Source organism: Rattus norvegicus, chromosome 5 (assembly GCF_021556685.1).
Source record: "Rattus norvegicus strain SHRSP/BbbUtx chromosome 5, alternate assembly SHRSP_T2T, whole genome shotgun sequence".
NCBI lineage: Eukaryota > Metazoa > Chordata > Mammalia > Rodentia > Muridae > Rattus > Rattus norvegicus.
In genome coordinates this window covers 166,105,879-166,120,081 of record NC_141538.1, presented here as the reverse complement: position 1 = coordinate 166,120,081, position 14,203 = coordinate 166,105,879, and the positions used below count along the sequence as shown (strand labels likewise).

Here is a 14,203-nt window from a genome sequence, read left to right as displayed (position 1 = left end):
CCGTTCTTCCCCTTCAGACCATGACGGACGGGCTGTGTCCACCTTCGTACCCACCCTGGTGCAGAACTCAAGACACTGGAATTCTCTCTCCACTTTCTCATCTCTTCATCGTACATGAGACTCAGGAGTTACAGCCGTGATTACCCATGCCATGACGTCTATGTGACTACTGTTTCCCTATGGATCTACCCCAATCTCAATACAGGCTGAGTAAATATCCCGTCCCGTGGTCACTTGGGAAACTTCCACGGTTTCTAATGTTCCCAAGCAGAAACTATTATTTGAGTTTCGAGTTGCTGTCCTCTCGGATTAACAAGTGACCCGAGGTGTGACCCCTGGATCATCCCGGCATCACACATGACTTTGATCTCAGAAAAGACTGTCAGAATGAAGCTGGCTCTTAGCTCCAGAAGATACCAGAGGTCAGAGAATGCTGAGGGCCAGTTTACAACAACAGGATCTGAGCGAGGAGAGATTAAATACACTCCTGGCATCCAGGAGAGATTTCAATCGACTCCAGACTAGACATGGCTTAACTTTGTCAACATCCGGCTACTTGGGCCAAGGTGCCAACATCACCTTCTACACCAGTTGCCTTAGTTTACCAGCATATTTTCAATTTCTAGAAGAAAATCCAATCAGCTTGTAGGAAGGAGAATTGCTTGAGCCCTGAAGTTGAAGTCCAACCTCACTCAGACAATACAGGGAGACTCCCCCTTAAAATTAAAAATCAGGACTCTTGGGCCTGCATGGTGTGTACATCTTTAACCCAGCACTTTGGAGTCAGAGACAGGCATTTCTCGGTGAGTTCTAGGACAGCCAAGGCTACACGGAGAAACCCTGTCTCCGAAAACAAGAGAGTCAGGACTGTTCAGAAGTGAAGACTTTTGCCCCACGGCCTTCCCTGCTGCCCTACTGACTCACAGAGACTCAGACTGTCCCTCCGAGCCACCTGTCAAACCCGCCCGCCCAGCCTGAGAGCCTCGCTTGCCGTCACGCTGCCCCCTGGCTCTGTTCCATCCACCAGGGTTGAGGATCCCCCAAGCAGAAGGCAGTCACCCATTTAAGCTGAGGGACGGGGGTCCCCAGGGTCCTTCTGCCTTTGCTCCAGGCCAGGCTCAGACCTAGGATCCCATACTGTGACTTTCTCTCTGAATGCTTCCTGGTCTCCTCCTTGAGAAGGTGCAGGATGAGACCCATGGCCATAGGGGACATGGACCACCAGAGCTCTGGTCACAGTGAGCTAGTGTCAGAGAGAGGAACTGAGCTCACCCATGTTCTGCATTTTCCAGCGTCATAACCAGCTCTGGACCGGCCGCTGCCGCCTCTGCAGTCTGGCTGCTGCCAGTTCTGCAATGGTCAGCCATGCCCTTCCTGTTCTCAGTGGTTCACTGCTCCCTCCAAAACAGGGCGCTGACGACATCCCTTGGGCTGCTCACTCCACATACTTCCTGCATCTTTCCCTCTGTCTCTGGTCACCGCTCTGATACTAAGGCCCTGGCGTCAACTAAAGACACAGGGAAACCTCCTATATCTCAGGCCACGGCGATACCACCTATAATTAGAGAAGGGCACCAAAGACTAGCCACCCAGGCCATTGGCAGTACATTTTTTATTTTATTTTGTGTATGCGTGTTTTATGTGCATTTACATCCCTGGACTAACTTTGGTCCCTGATAAGAACAGAAGAGGACATCAGACCCTGGAGTTACAGATAGCTGTGAGCCTCTGTGGGTGTTGGGAATCGAACCTGAGTTCTCTACAAGAGCAACAAATACTCTTAACCACCGAGCCATATCTCCAGCCTCACTTTTTTTCTTAAAAGTGGCAAAAAGTTTAGTACTTTTTTTTTCTTTTATTGGATTTTTTTTATTTACATTCCAAATGCTATCCCCTTTCCCAGTTTCCCCGCTATCCCATCCCCCTCTCCCTGTGTCTATGAGGGTGCTTCCCCCACCCCCATCCACTCCCTCCCACCTTCCCACCCTAACATTCCCCTACACTGGGGGGTCCAGCCTTGACAGGACCGAGGGCCTCTCCTCCCATTAACACCTGATGAGGCCATCCTCTGCTATATATGCGGCTAGAGCCATAGGTCCATCCCTGTGTACTCTTGGGATAGTGATTTAGTCCCTGGGAGCTCTGGGGGGGGGGGGGTCTGGTTGGTTGATATTGTTGTTCTTCTTATGGGGTTGCAAACCCCTTCAGCTCCTTCAGTCCTTTCTCTAACTCCTCCATAGTTTAGTACTTTTAAAAGAATAGTCAGGGGGCTGGGGATTTAGCTCAGTGGTAGAGCGCTTACCTAGGAAGCGCAAGGCCCTGGGTTCGGTCCCCAGCTCCGGAAAAAAAAGAACCAAAAAAAAAAAAAAAAGAATAGTCAGGATGGCTTTTTTTTAAGGGTCAATAAACTCAACCAGTTAGATAAGCAACTATGTATCCCTGGCCACCAGTGGCCTCTAAAACATTTCACTGAAACAAACACTAACACTGTAGCCCTGGTTATTAAAGTCCCCAGAACTGGAGCAACATGGCATTGTCCAGGACTGGGGATAGCTCAGTGACAGCACGCTTGCCTATGACACACACCCAGTTCATGTAGAAAAAGCACCTATGTTTTCATTCATATTTATTTTCTGTAGGTGGATAGGAATATGAGTTCACGCATTGGAGCACACAGTTGGAGGCTGGAGAACAGCCTCAGCGCTCTGTTCTCTCCTTCCATCATGCGCTCCGGGAATTCAGGCTTGTGTGGCAAGCGCCTTTACCCGCTGAGCCATGCCTGCCTACCAACAGTCAAGGGCTCTGTCGCTGTGTTCTGTTTTGATAGTATTTCATTTTGTGTGTATGAGTGCTTTGCACACATGCACTGCGTGCAGAGGTTTGAGGGCACTGGATGCCTTGGAACTAGAGTTATGGATGGAGGTGAAGGCCACGTGGGTCCTGGGAACCAGACCTGACCATGTGCTCTCAGCCCGAGCCACCTCCCCAGCTCCTGGGTTGCCTTTTGCTTTTGCAACGGTGGAGGCCAAACACACAGAGAGAGCATGTGCTCTAGCGGAAAGCCACACCCCTAACCACATGTAAATAAAGTCTACATGTGTATGTGCGCGCTACATGAGTAGGGCATCAGATGCCCCAAAACAAGAATTACAGGTGGTGGTGAGCTTCGTGGTAAGAATGCTAGAAACCGACTGGTCCTCTGCAAGAGCGGCAAGATGTCTTAACTGCCGGGCCATCCCTCTAGCCATAGGACGTTTATTTTACATTTGAGACTTTGATGTATAGATGATGCACCCTAATCGGCCCCTGGTTAAGCAAGCCACACCTGGGCAGGGCCTTTCTAAACCTCTGCCAAGAAAATAAATTAAAAAAACAAAACCCTTTACCGGGGAATCACACATGGGAGTACGAAGACATTTACGAACGCTCAGAAGCAAGACCAGCCCTCACCACCTCGGTGTACAACCTTCCCTGAGGATTTCCGAGCTGCTCAGCCACTAATGCAGCGCCCCGTAACAGGGCTCAGGCACAAAGCTGGCCTCGGCTCTCCTGCCAGCGCCCCCACCCCACTGTTCTTCCACAGTCTTTACCCAGAAGAGGCCAGGAAAAAAAAAATCTCATTGTCAACGTCCGTGTACATGGTTCTCGCTCGTGACAAATGTTTGAAATGCAAGGCAGGAAAAAGAGATGATGGATTCGCCTAATGACTGTAGTCCTGGGTGCTGATTCTGTATGCAGCACGAAACTGGCAGGAATTAGTCAACATTTCCTAAAGGTAAACATAGTCTGTCCGACACGGGGTTTTAAGTCCCCCAATCACGCAGAAACCCCACTTGCTCTTCCTGCCTCCGATGGACTTAGAGTGACATGTCTCTGGCAAGGTGTTGTACACACAAAGAAGGGGGGGTCTCCATCCTGAGGCTGTTAGAGAATAGAAGACTGGAGTCTCCCAGGAGGCAAGCATCAGCTGGGAGGGTGGGTATGCATGGCTGCTTCATCTAGAAGGCTGCAGGAGGAGGCCTGAGGAAAGTTAAAGGCAGGCCAGGGTGATATGGTGAGTTCTAAGCTGGTCTGGGACACAGGGTAAGACCCTGTGTCAAAAAAAAAATGCACGCACACACACACTCGAGTATGGCTTGGCCTTACAGTACTCACTAGAATTCACAAAGCCACACTCGAGTGTGAATGTGTGATAAGTGTGTGTGTCTGATGCCCTGAACCCACAAACTGGGAATGACAGCACACACCAGTCTCCCAGCCCATGGAGGTGGAGACAGAAGGATCAGAACCTCGAAGGGCATTCTCAGTTTTGTACAGAATATATGGAATTTTAAGGATTTTTTAAGTACCGGTAGAACTTAGAATAAGTATCTTTGTTTCTTTTGATTTTTAAGGAGGTATTAAAATGACAGTTATTTTTTACTGAGTTTTAAAATGTACTTGAATCTAAAAACGTCATCTCCAAATGTTTTGTACCAGGATTAAAGGCTACGTAAATAAGGAACATTAATTAAAGAAAATCAAAAGACCAGGCAAAATAACTTAATTTTTAAACCCCGGTCTTTGATTAGCTTAACAACTATAATGAATGAACAATCATCGTCCTCTACGCTGGCTGAAGCCTAGGACTTCGAGTGTCATTTCCGGCCCCTTCGTGACACTCAGCCCTGCTCAGGAGTCTAGACCCGCACTCTGCATGTGTCCCTCACATGAGCTGGCTCCACCTCAGATCACTGAGCATCAGGACTTGGGAGATACTGGGCCACAGAGCGTCGTGGGCCTCTCAGAGTGAAAGGTGGCAAAGAGCCGAAGGCGGTGATGACGCCAAGATAGGAAAGGAAGATAGGATTCAGCGCAAAGGAAACCGGAGAGAGAGAAAAGGCAGCTTTGTACCCAGAGCCCCGTGGGGGAAGGGGGACATGGATGACACAGGGAGGGAACCCGTTAGGTGAAACACTTCTTTGCCCCAGTAGGAAAAAATGAGCAACCTGTGACCTAAGAACAGACAGCGTCGGATATGGTGTTTGAACAGAAAAATCCTCCCTTGGGCGACTGTGAAGGTTGCCAGATGGCGGAGCCTCTGAGTAAGGAGGCTGGTTAAACCAAAAGTAGCCTGGGATCTCTCTTCTTGGCGGCAGGATGAGAGAACCAGTGAGAGCCCCAGCTACTCGATGGGTTCAGATCAGCCGAGCTATGAGAGATTGGAAAGAAGGAGGAGGAAGGAGGAAGGAAGGAGAAAGAAGAGGAAGAAGGAGTGGTTGAGCACCGACTGCTCTTCCAGAGGTCCTGAGTTCAAATCCCAACAACCACATGGTGACTCACAACCATCTGTAATGGGATCCGATGCCCTCTTCTGGTGTCTGAAGATGGCGACAGTGTATTCATATGCATAAAATAAATAATTTTTTAAAAAAGAAAAGGCACTAAGTGGACGTAATCCAGCGCCTCCCAGCCAGTGAATAAATGCATAAAACGTAGCACAATGGAGCATCATTTGGCCAAAAATTTTTAATGAGGTTCTGACACTCGCTGCAACACTGACATATCCTGAGGATACACTATAAGGAAGAGGCCTGGGCAGTACTGTGAGAACACTGATATGCCCTGTCCAGAACCAGGACATCCAGACAGAAAACCAGTGCTTGCCAAAGGCATGGATGTGACTGCCACTGTGCACAGGGCCATCACCAAATGGTACACTCGAAAGGGTTAACTTCAGGTTCCATCTCAGCACTGCAGGGGAGTACATGTCTATAATCCCAGCATGCACGGGGTGGGGGCGGAGACAGGAGGATCAGACTTGTAAGGTTAATCTTGGCTATATGGCAAGGTGAGGCCAGAGCTATATGAGACTGTCTCCTAAGGTAGGCGTGTGTGTGTGTGTGTGTGTGTGTGTGTGTGTGTGTTGTCTGATGCACAGGGTCCTGAGTTCAGATCATCAGTACCCATGTAAACACAGGGCATGATGACAAAAGTCAAACATCCTATTCCTGAGGTGGCAAGAAATGGAGAGATTTGAGTTCACTGGCTAGGCAGTCTAGCCATGGTGAATCCTAGATCATAAAACATGCCATCTGATGTCAACCACACAGACACACACACACAGACACACACACACAGACACATGGAGACAGACACACAGACACACACACAGACACAGACATGGAGACACACACAGAGACAGACAGACACACACAGACACACATACACAGACAGATACACACACACAGACACACATGCAAACAGACACAGACAGGCACACACACAGACAAACACATGCAGACAGACACACATACACAGACACACGCACAGACACACACACGCAGACAGACAACATACAGACACAGACACAGACACACGTGCACACACACACACGCACACGCACACACACGCATGTAAATTTTATGGTTTGAGATCTACCTCCACAGTGTCGTTGCAAAGGGAGTGTCAGGATGGAACTCAGTTGGGGTTGGGGATTTAGCTCAGTGGTAGAGCGCTTGCCTAGCAAGCACAAGGCCCTGGGTTCGGTCCCCAGCTCCAAAAAAAAGAACCAAAAAAAAAAAAAAAAAAAAAAAGTGAGTTCAGAGGCTGACTGGTCATGAGATGGAGAATGGGTTCAACAGAGAAGCTGGGAAGAGGCTCAACAGGAGCTCTTGGGAGCTGACCTGAAGCAGGTGACTGAGACAATGTCCTCCTCTGATGAGAAAGGTACAAAGGAAAGCACAGACCTTCTTTTGTATGTTGCCCACCACACTCCTCCTGCTGGGGTTCGGAGTGGAAGGAAGCTGACCTTCAGACACGGTTACAGGTTTTTAAGTATATATCTATATTCGGTTACTTTGAAGAAACTGAACCTTTGCCAAGAACCTTTAAAAAAAAAAAAAGCCACTCAGCAAGGGAGCCTGTGAAAATGTCTGCTCTAATAATACATCCCACAGCTAGATAATAAGATGAACAAAATCACCGCTAAAACACTGCAGACAGAGGGCAGGACAATTCTGTGCAGCTAAGTGAGATGTCTCGGTGCGGTGGCTCCCACAGAGAATGTGCTCAGGGAGGGGCTGTCGCAGCATGCGGCTCCCACCTGTGGCCTTTCCATAGCCTCCGCTTACGTCTAAAGGGCACGGCGGCGGCGTCTGGGTTTCTAAACAACGAAGAGAACAGGAGCATCTCCAGTCTACGGCACACATTCCCCACGTTCTGCGTAAGCCGCGTTTCACAGGAGAATCGACGTCTTAGACTTCCATGTGCAAAGACGGATTCCTTTTGAGAAACTCTGCTCCCAGCAAATCAAGACCTCAGGAAAAGCAAGCGAGAACGTGTTTGCAGTCTCGACCCGAATATGTGAGGTGCGGGCTTCTGACATTGGACTGGAACTCACTGCAGGGCCAAAGCTGGCTTCAAACTTGTGGCAATCCTCCTGCTTCACCCTCCTCAGGGCTATAATTACAGGTATATGTTTCTCCTGCAGGTGTGTCTGTGCACCACCTGTGTGCAATACCCTAGGAGACCAGAAGAGGGCACCAGATCCACTGGACCGGGAGCTAGACCTAGGTCCTCTGAAACGGTGAGACTTAACCACTGCGCCATCTCTCCAGCCCTCGGTTCTGTTTTTAAGTGTTTTTCCTTATCATATTTATGTATTTTGGTGGGGATCTTTCATGTGCCATGGCATTCTGACTCGAAACGTACTCAGCTACTGAAGCTTGGTACAATTATAGCCTTTTTCTCATTTCAATATAAAAATGATATATTTCACAAAAACATGTCATTTCAGGCTATATTCTCATACATAAATGAGTTGCTCTTGTTGACTTAAAAATGAAATTACAGGGGCTGGGGATTTAGCTCAGTGGTAGAGCGCTTACCTAGGAAGCGCAAGGCCCTGGGTTCGGTCCCCAGCTCCGAAAAAAAGAACCAAAAAAAAAAAAAAATGAAATTACAGGGGGCTGGAGAGATGGCTCAGAGGTTAAGAGCCCCGACTGCTCTTCCAGAGGTCCTGAGTTCAATTCCCAGCAACCACATGGTGGCTCACAACCATCTGTAAAGAGATCTGATGCCTTCTTCTGGTGTGTCTGAAGACAGCTACAGTGTAGTTATATAAAATAAATGAATAAATCTTTAAAAAAAAAATGAAATTACAGGCCGGGCAGTGGTGGTGCACGCCTTTAATCCCAGCACCTGGGAGGCAGAGGTAGGTGGGTCTCTATGAGTCTGAGCAAGTTCCAGAACAATCAGAGCGACACAGAGAAACCCTTTCTCAAACCGCCCAGCACCCACCCCCCCTTAAAAAAAATTATGGGCTGGAGAGATGGCTCAGCAGTTAGGAACACTGGCTGCTCTTCCAGAGGTCCTGAGTTCAATTCCCAGCACCCACATGTCAGCTCACAGTTTATTTAAAAAGAAAAAAAAAAAAGGATTCTTAAACTATGACACACTAAGGTTTAGTAACATTTTATTACTTCTTTTGCATTTAAGGGTCCAAATAAACAAAGTATTCGACTAAGGATAATAATAAAGTCTGTATTGAAATAATCCCCCACCTCAAAGTTATTTCTAAAAACCCATTTAACAGGGGCCAGCAAGATGCCTAGAAGGTGTGCTCCCCTCTCCCCAAATAATAATAATAATAAAAAAAGTAAACGCTATGCAAAATGAGCAAGTGAAATAGAGAAAGGGAGAGCAGGTGTTCGGGGAGAGACGGACAGACAGACAATTTCAAATAGAGGGGTGAGGGGCAGGAGATTCAGTTCAGCACATTTCTTTAGCCACATGCAAGACCCTGGGCTCAGTCTTCAAATCGGCACCTGTCTCTCAAGAGAAGCTTTAGCTGTGGAACAGGACAGGAGGGAAGCTTAGGTGCTCCTTCCTATCTCATGCTCGACCGTTAGCATTCTGATTTTGAAGACAAAACCAAAGACACAACCAAACAACAACAACAACAACACCCTAGTATTTCAGACTGAGGCTGTGAGAAGCCTGTGTGGAAATCTTGCCGGGCAGTGGTGATGCACACCTTTGATCACAGCACTCAGGAAGCGTAAGTAGAAGGATCTCTGAATTTGAGGCAGCCTGGTCTACAGAGTGAGTTCCAGGACAGCCAGAGCTGCTACACTGAGAAACCCTGTCTCGGAAAGAAAGAAATGAAAGAAAAGACAGACAAAGCAAAAGCAAAAACAAACCCAGTGCATCTCGCATCCCCGTTCATGTCGGTTTCTGTTTTCTGCACTTGATTTCTGTCCCCTGATGGTTTCTCCCAATCTCCTTGGCTAGAAGATGAGCTCCTGCAGACATGACCATCCAGGACATGCAGAGGAGACGTCTAGTTTTGATTTACTGGATTTTTTAAATTAAAGTGAAATTCTATGGTACTCTTAAAAAAAAAACAAAACAAACAAAAAACCCAAATTAGCCATACAGAAGGTACATATATGTAACCTCGGCACCTAGGGAAAAGAGCCCAGAGAATCACAAGTTCAGGGCCAGCCTGGTCTACACAGCAAGTCGGGCCACAGAGTAAGACTATCTCGTTCTCACTGTAAGTCTGCATGTGACCTTTATCTCATTAATAACCATTCAAGGCGTGTGGAGGATGAACAACACTTTATGCCATTCCATTGCAACAAGAAACAAATGGGGAACACTGAAGGGGCAGTGTGGCTCAGTGTGGCTTGGGAACAGAGCACCTGCCCAGCCTACGAGCCCTGGGCTCCGTCCCCAGCACCAACGTTGCAGGGAGGACTCAGATGTTCACTGAAATAATGAGGCCAGGGAACGTGCCTGCAGAAATTGCATATTTACATATAAAACTCATTTGTAACATTTCAAACTGAAATTGTTTTATTAGCATGTCATGGAATATTCATGACCATGCAGGCTGGGGGGAAAAAAAAAACGACACATGGGAAAGAAAAACTGATGTTCAAACATTTTTACTTTGAAGACGTTGGAAATTTCATGTTCCTCTCAGCCATAATGAGGCTAATCAGGTGAGCCTGAACCATAGTTTACCAGAGTAATTAGAGGGTGTGTTAGGAACACACTTTAAAAGCTGAGATTCAAGCAAGGAATTGTATTACCAACTCAACCAAATATTACTTGAACTGTTTCCAAAACACCCAATCCAGCCCTCTCCTGCTTTCATGTACGGTTTTTTTTTTCCCCAAGAGAAGCGACACTGACTTTTCTCCCTCTTGAATATATCAGGCTTCAAACCTCATCTCATAGTTGGTTTGATGAAACTTTTCAAAAAATAAAAATAATCAAATGCGCGGTACTTAGATACTTAGTGGCAAGGAGCTGAATTTGACAAGAATGGACAGAATGTTCTAGATGAAATAAAAGACGTTTTCAGTTTATCACCCTCTGTGTGGCATGTTGGAACAAAGGATGCTTTGCCCTCTTCTGCCCTTTTTGTGAACACAACTTTCCTACATCAGGCCAAGGAGAAAAAGAATCTCTTTTGAAAGCTTGCAAGTTATTATGTGACCGTCTCACCCAGACGTCTATCAATCCTCCTCCCACAAGGCTCTTTTGATTTCCAAAATATACACTCGAAGAAAATAGATTCGAGCACTCTGCGGACTATAATACCTAGACTTTTTTAAGACCAGGGAAATGTTTACGGTTTCAAGTTCCATTCAGAAGCCTTCATCTGCAATGCGTAAGCATTTTCGGTGGCAACCTCAAGTATCAGAAGGCAGGTAAAATGTTTAGTTGAAGTGCATGAAGGTTTAAAACACTCAGTTAGCAAAGAAATATTTGCCTCCTACACTCCTAAGGAATCAGCGGGGCTGCCTGGTCTCCGTCGTGGTCACACGAGTCAGGTAACATTACTCTGAGTAAAGCGACAGGAGATGAACACTTCGTTCCCACTGGTGGATGAACAGCGAACACAAGCACCTTCTCAATTTCGTCTTTGGGCAAAAGGGTGGGAAGGGAGCGGAGTTTTCGCCCCTGCTACTTCCGAAACCACACGTTTAAAGGACGCGGAGAGGCGGCGGAGAGGAGGCGAAAGGGGGCGAAGTCGTGGTGTCCACTTAGCCGCAGTAGAGAACCGGGATCTTGGGAGAGTGATGCGGAGGAGTGGAATCTTATGTAAGCACACACCAAAATCCGTGTATGCATCCCTAGGCTGATTATCCAACAACGTACACTGCATCCCACCCAAGGGCGCACCCCCAGGCTGCGTGCGCTACTGGAAAGTGAGCTGACCCCCACCGCGCGTCCCCAGATCTCCCCAGATCAGCACCTCAACCACCCCTGCGGCTACAACTAGGGCAGTCAAGGCCCAGGTGCCCCGCCCGGGAACGAAATTGGCTTCCCCAGGCATCTGCAGCGCGCGACTAGGTTCTCCGGAGCTCTCTCTGAGCGCCTGAACCTGAACCTCACGTAGTGAGCGGGCTCGATGTTCCGCACTGAGCCCGGGCAATCAGCCCCACAGTCGGGTCGGAACCCCGCGCCCCAGCAACACTACCTCACTAGGCACCGATCCCTGTGCTCTGACACTATTCCTGCACTGGGTCCTACACCCGTCCGTGCACCTGATACGATCTGGGCCCCGAACCTTGCCGAAGACGATTTGCGCACTAGGATCCGAGCCTCGCCCAATACGAGGCGCGCACCCGGACCTGAACCCTGGGCCCTGGCACAATTCCCACACTCGGACCCAAACCCTGCGGCCCTGCACGACTCCCGCACTCTGTCCCCTCCTTGCACCCGGTTACTATTCCGGAACTCCGATCCAAACCTTGCCCAATATGATTCGCGCACTCGTATCCGAACCCTGGGCCTCTGCACGATCCCCACACTCGGACCCGAACCTTGCCTGATACAATGCGTGCACTAGGGCCCGAACCCTGGGCTCTGGCACGATTCCCGCACTCGGCCCAGAACCCAAAGGCCCTGCAAGACTGCAGCACTATACCCGCCTTGCCCATAACCCCGCGGCCCCGCATGACTCCCGCACTCGGCCCCCCACCTTGCGCCCGAGCACGGTTCCCGCACCCGGCTCCGACCCGACCCCAGCGGCCCCGCATGACTCCTGCACTCGGCCCAACCTTGCACCCAGTTATGGTTCCCGCACCCGGCTCACCGAGCCCCGCCGCTTACCTCGCGCGGCCCAGACCCCGCCGCCGTACAGCAGCCCCGCCAGCAGCAGCCGGACAGCCCGGGCCAGCGCGGGCGCAGGGCGGCGCAGCATCGCTCGGGCTCGGAGCGCCGCGGCCGGCCCGACGCGGAAGCAGCAGGGAGTCGCGCGGGACGCCGAGAGGGGTGCGGGCAGCCGGGGGCCAGCGGCTGGGCGGCGCGGCGAGCACCGGGATGTGAGCGGCAGCCGCCGTGCTGCTGGGCCGCGCGCGCCCTCCCCTCGTCGGCAGCGCTGCGCTGGAGGCGGCGGCGGCGGCGACTAAGATGGCGGCGGCGCTCTCTCTCGGGTCCGGCGAGGGTACCCGGCCGGGGGCGGGGTGGCGGCGGGCGGGGCGGGGAGGGAGAGCGCGCGCGCACGCTCCCCGCTCCACGGGTGCGCGAGCCCACAGGCTGAGCCCTCGGTGCGCGCCTGCGGGGACGCGCCAGGGAGGGTTGGCCCGGGAGCAGCCCGGAGGGACCGGCAGGACGCGCCCCCTGCCCGCAGCCTCCCCGGAGCATCCACTCCTCCTCCTCGCGCGCGCCCCTGGGCGCTGCACCTGGAAGCTCCCCAAAACTCCTAGGGATCTGCGCCTCGGTTTCCGAACCTAAGGACTTGTCCTTCCACCCCCTAGAACTGCAGATCCGTGGGCCTCGGAGTTCCAGCACCGGCTCACTTTATCCAAGCGGTGTCTCCTCCAAGCACCTCAGTGACCTCCTCTGCGGAGTGGAGGTGATGAGCAGAGCAAGGAACACAGCTCATCCCAATGAGTTTGGTAAACAGCCTAGGGTGTCTGTACTTGTTCTCCAGCTCCAGTCTGGGGGTTTAGAAAGAGACTTCTGACTCCAGGGATTCCTGATTTACCGTAGAAACCTTTTGTGGCTTATAGGCTTGTGGCGCAATAGAGAGATACTATGTATCCTTTAGGAATTTGGAAATTCAAAAGAAGGGTTCTCTACAGGGTTCTGGAGTCTGTCCCTTTTCCTTATAGGCCTACTGTAATCTGGAAACACACACACACACACACACACACACACACACACACACACACACACACACACTCACACTGCCCCGCTCTAGAGGAGAGGGCTGGCAGGGCTGGCAGTCACGGTGAGCTTCAGTAAGCACTGCGCCTTTGGAGACTTAATTGGTTCCAGTTTGCGGATGAGGAAAGTGAAATGCCTTCTCAGGTAAAACAACGTAGGGTCAGCCCTGGAGGGCAGGGTGGCCTCATTAGGGAGATACCCACAACAAAAAGCTCAACTGCCCTACAAGAGTTATTCAGCCAATGTTGGACGAGTCATCAGCAATGTCAGGGGTGTGTTTGGGAGAGGACAGGGTGCTGGTGGGCTAGCTTGGGGAGAGGGTGAGGAAGGCGGGCAGCCCTCCATGCTAGGCGGAGCATGGCCTGTCAGGAGAGAGGACCGTTTAGGAGAGTTTGGGAAAGAAGGCCATAGAGGTAGACTGACGTGCCCGGACACAGGCAGGTCAGAGGATTTGGACTGTATGCTACAGGAAGACCTTCAACAGCTGTGAGGAGAGGTGCTGCGACCCGAGAAGGGGTCAAAGCAAACTGTAATGGAAACTCTCCTCCCTCTCCTTTGTTTCCTGACCCGTCCCCACCTCTAGACCACGCCCCCAGCATTCCTCCCAGCCAAAGATGTCATCCTCTGACTGCGACTACAACTGCCAGCATTGTTGTTGACTCTTGAGACTTCCTATTGCCACCTCAGCTGCTCTAGGAAGTTCTGGGAAGGCTCCCCACCTCAGCCTGGGACCTACACAGCTAAGAGTGTGCTGTCTTCACTCGAATTCGTTCCTACCCAAGGCCTGCATCCCCTAGCCCAGCCTCCTTCACCCCTGTCCGTTGAATGTCAGGGCTGCCTCTGTCAAGAAGTCCTCCTGGCAGTCCCTGCCCCGTCAAGCTGCTGCCTTCAGGAACTCCTCGGTCTTTCTCTCTCTCTCTCTCTCTCTCTCTCTCTCTCTCTCTCTCTCTCTCTCACACACACACACACACACACACACACACACGCACGCACCCCCACCCCCACCCACCCCCCAAGCCCAGTGGGAAGGACC

At 50.6% G+C, this 14,203-nt stretch overlaps 1 protein-coding gene and 1 long non-coding RNA gene across 5 annotated transcripts in view; one reads left to right on the top strand and one right to left on the bottom strand.

Moving 5' to 3' along the window:
- The window catches only part of Clstn1 (calsyntenin 1), a 62,365-nt gene extending 49,957 nt beyond the window's left edge, over window positions 1–12,408 (bottom strand). For all 4 annotated transcript variants that reach the window (NM_001436870.1, NM_001436872.1, NM_001436871.1 and 1 more), the window contains 1 exon segment: window positions 12,112–12,408. In NM_001436870.1, coding sequence (NP_001423799.1) covers window positions 12,112–12,202 — 91 coding nt within the window. In that variant the 5' untranslated portion in view covers window positions 12,203–12,408.
- On the top strand, window positions 1,611–5,093 carry LOC148006161 (uncharacterized). The gene is made up of 2 exons (XR_015621340.1): window positions 1,611–2,261; window positions 2,378–5,093. It is a non-coding gene; the product is annotated as an uncharacterized LOC148006161 (long non-coding RNA).
- Window positions 12,409–14,203: the final 1,795 nt, after the last annotated feature.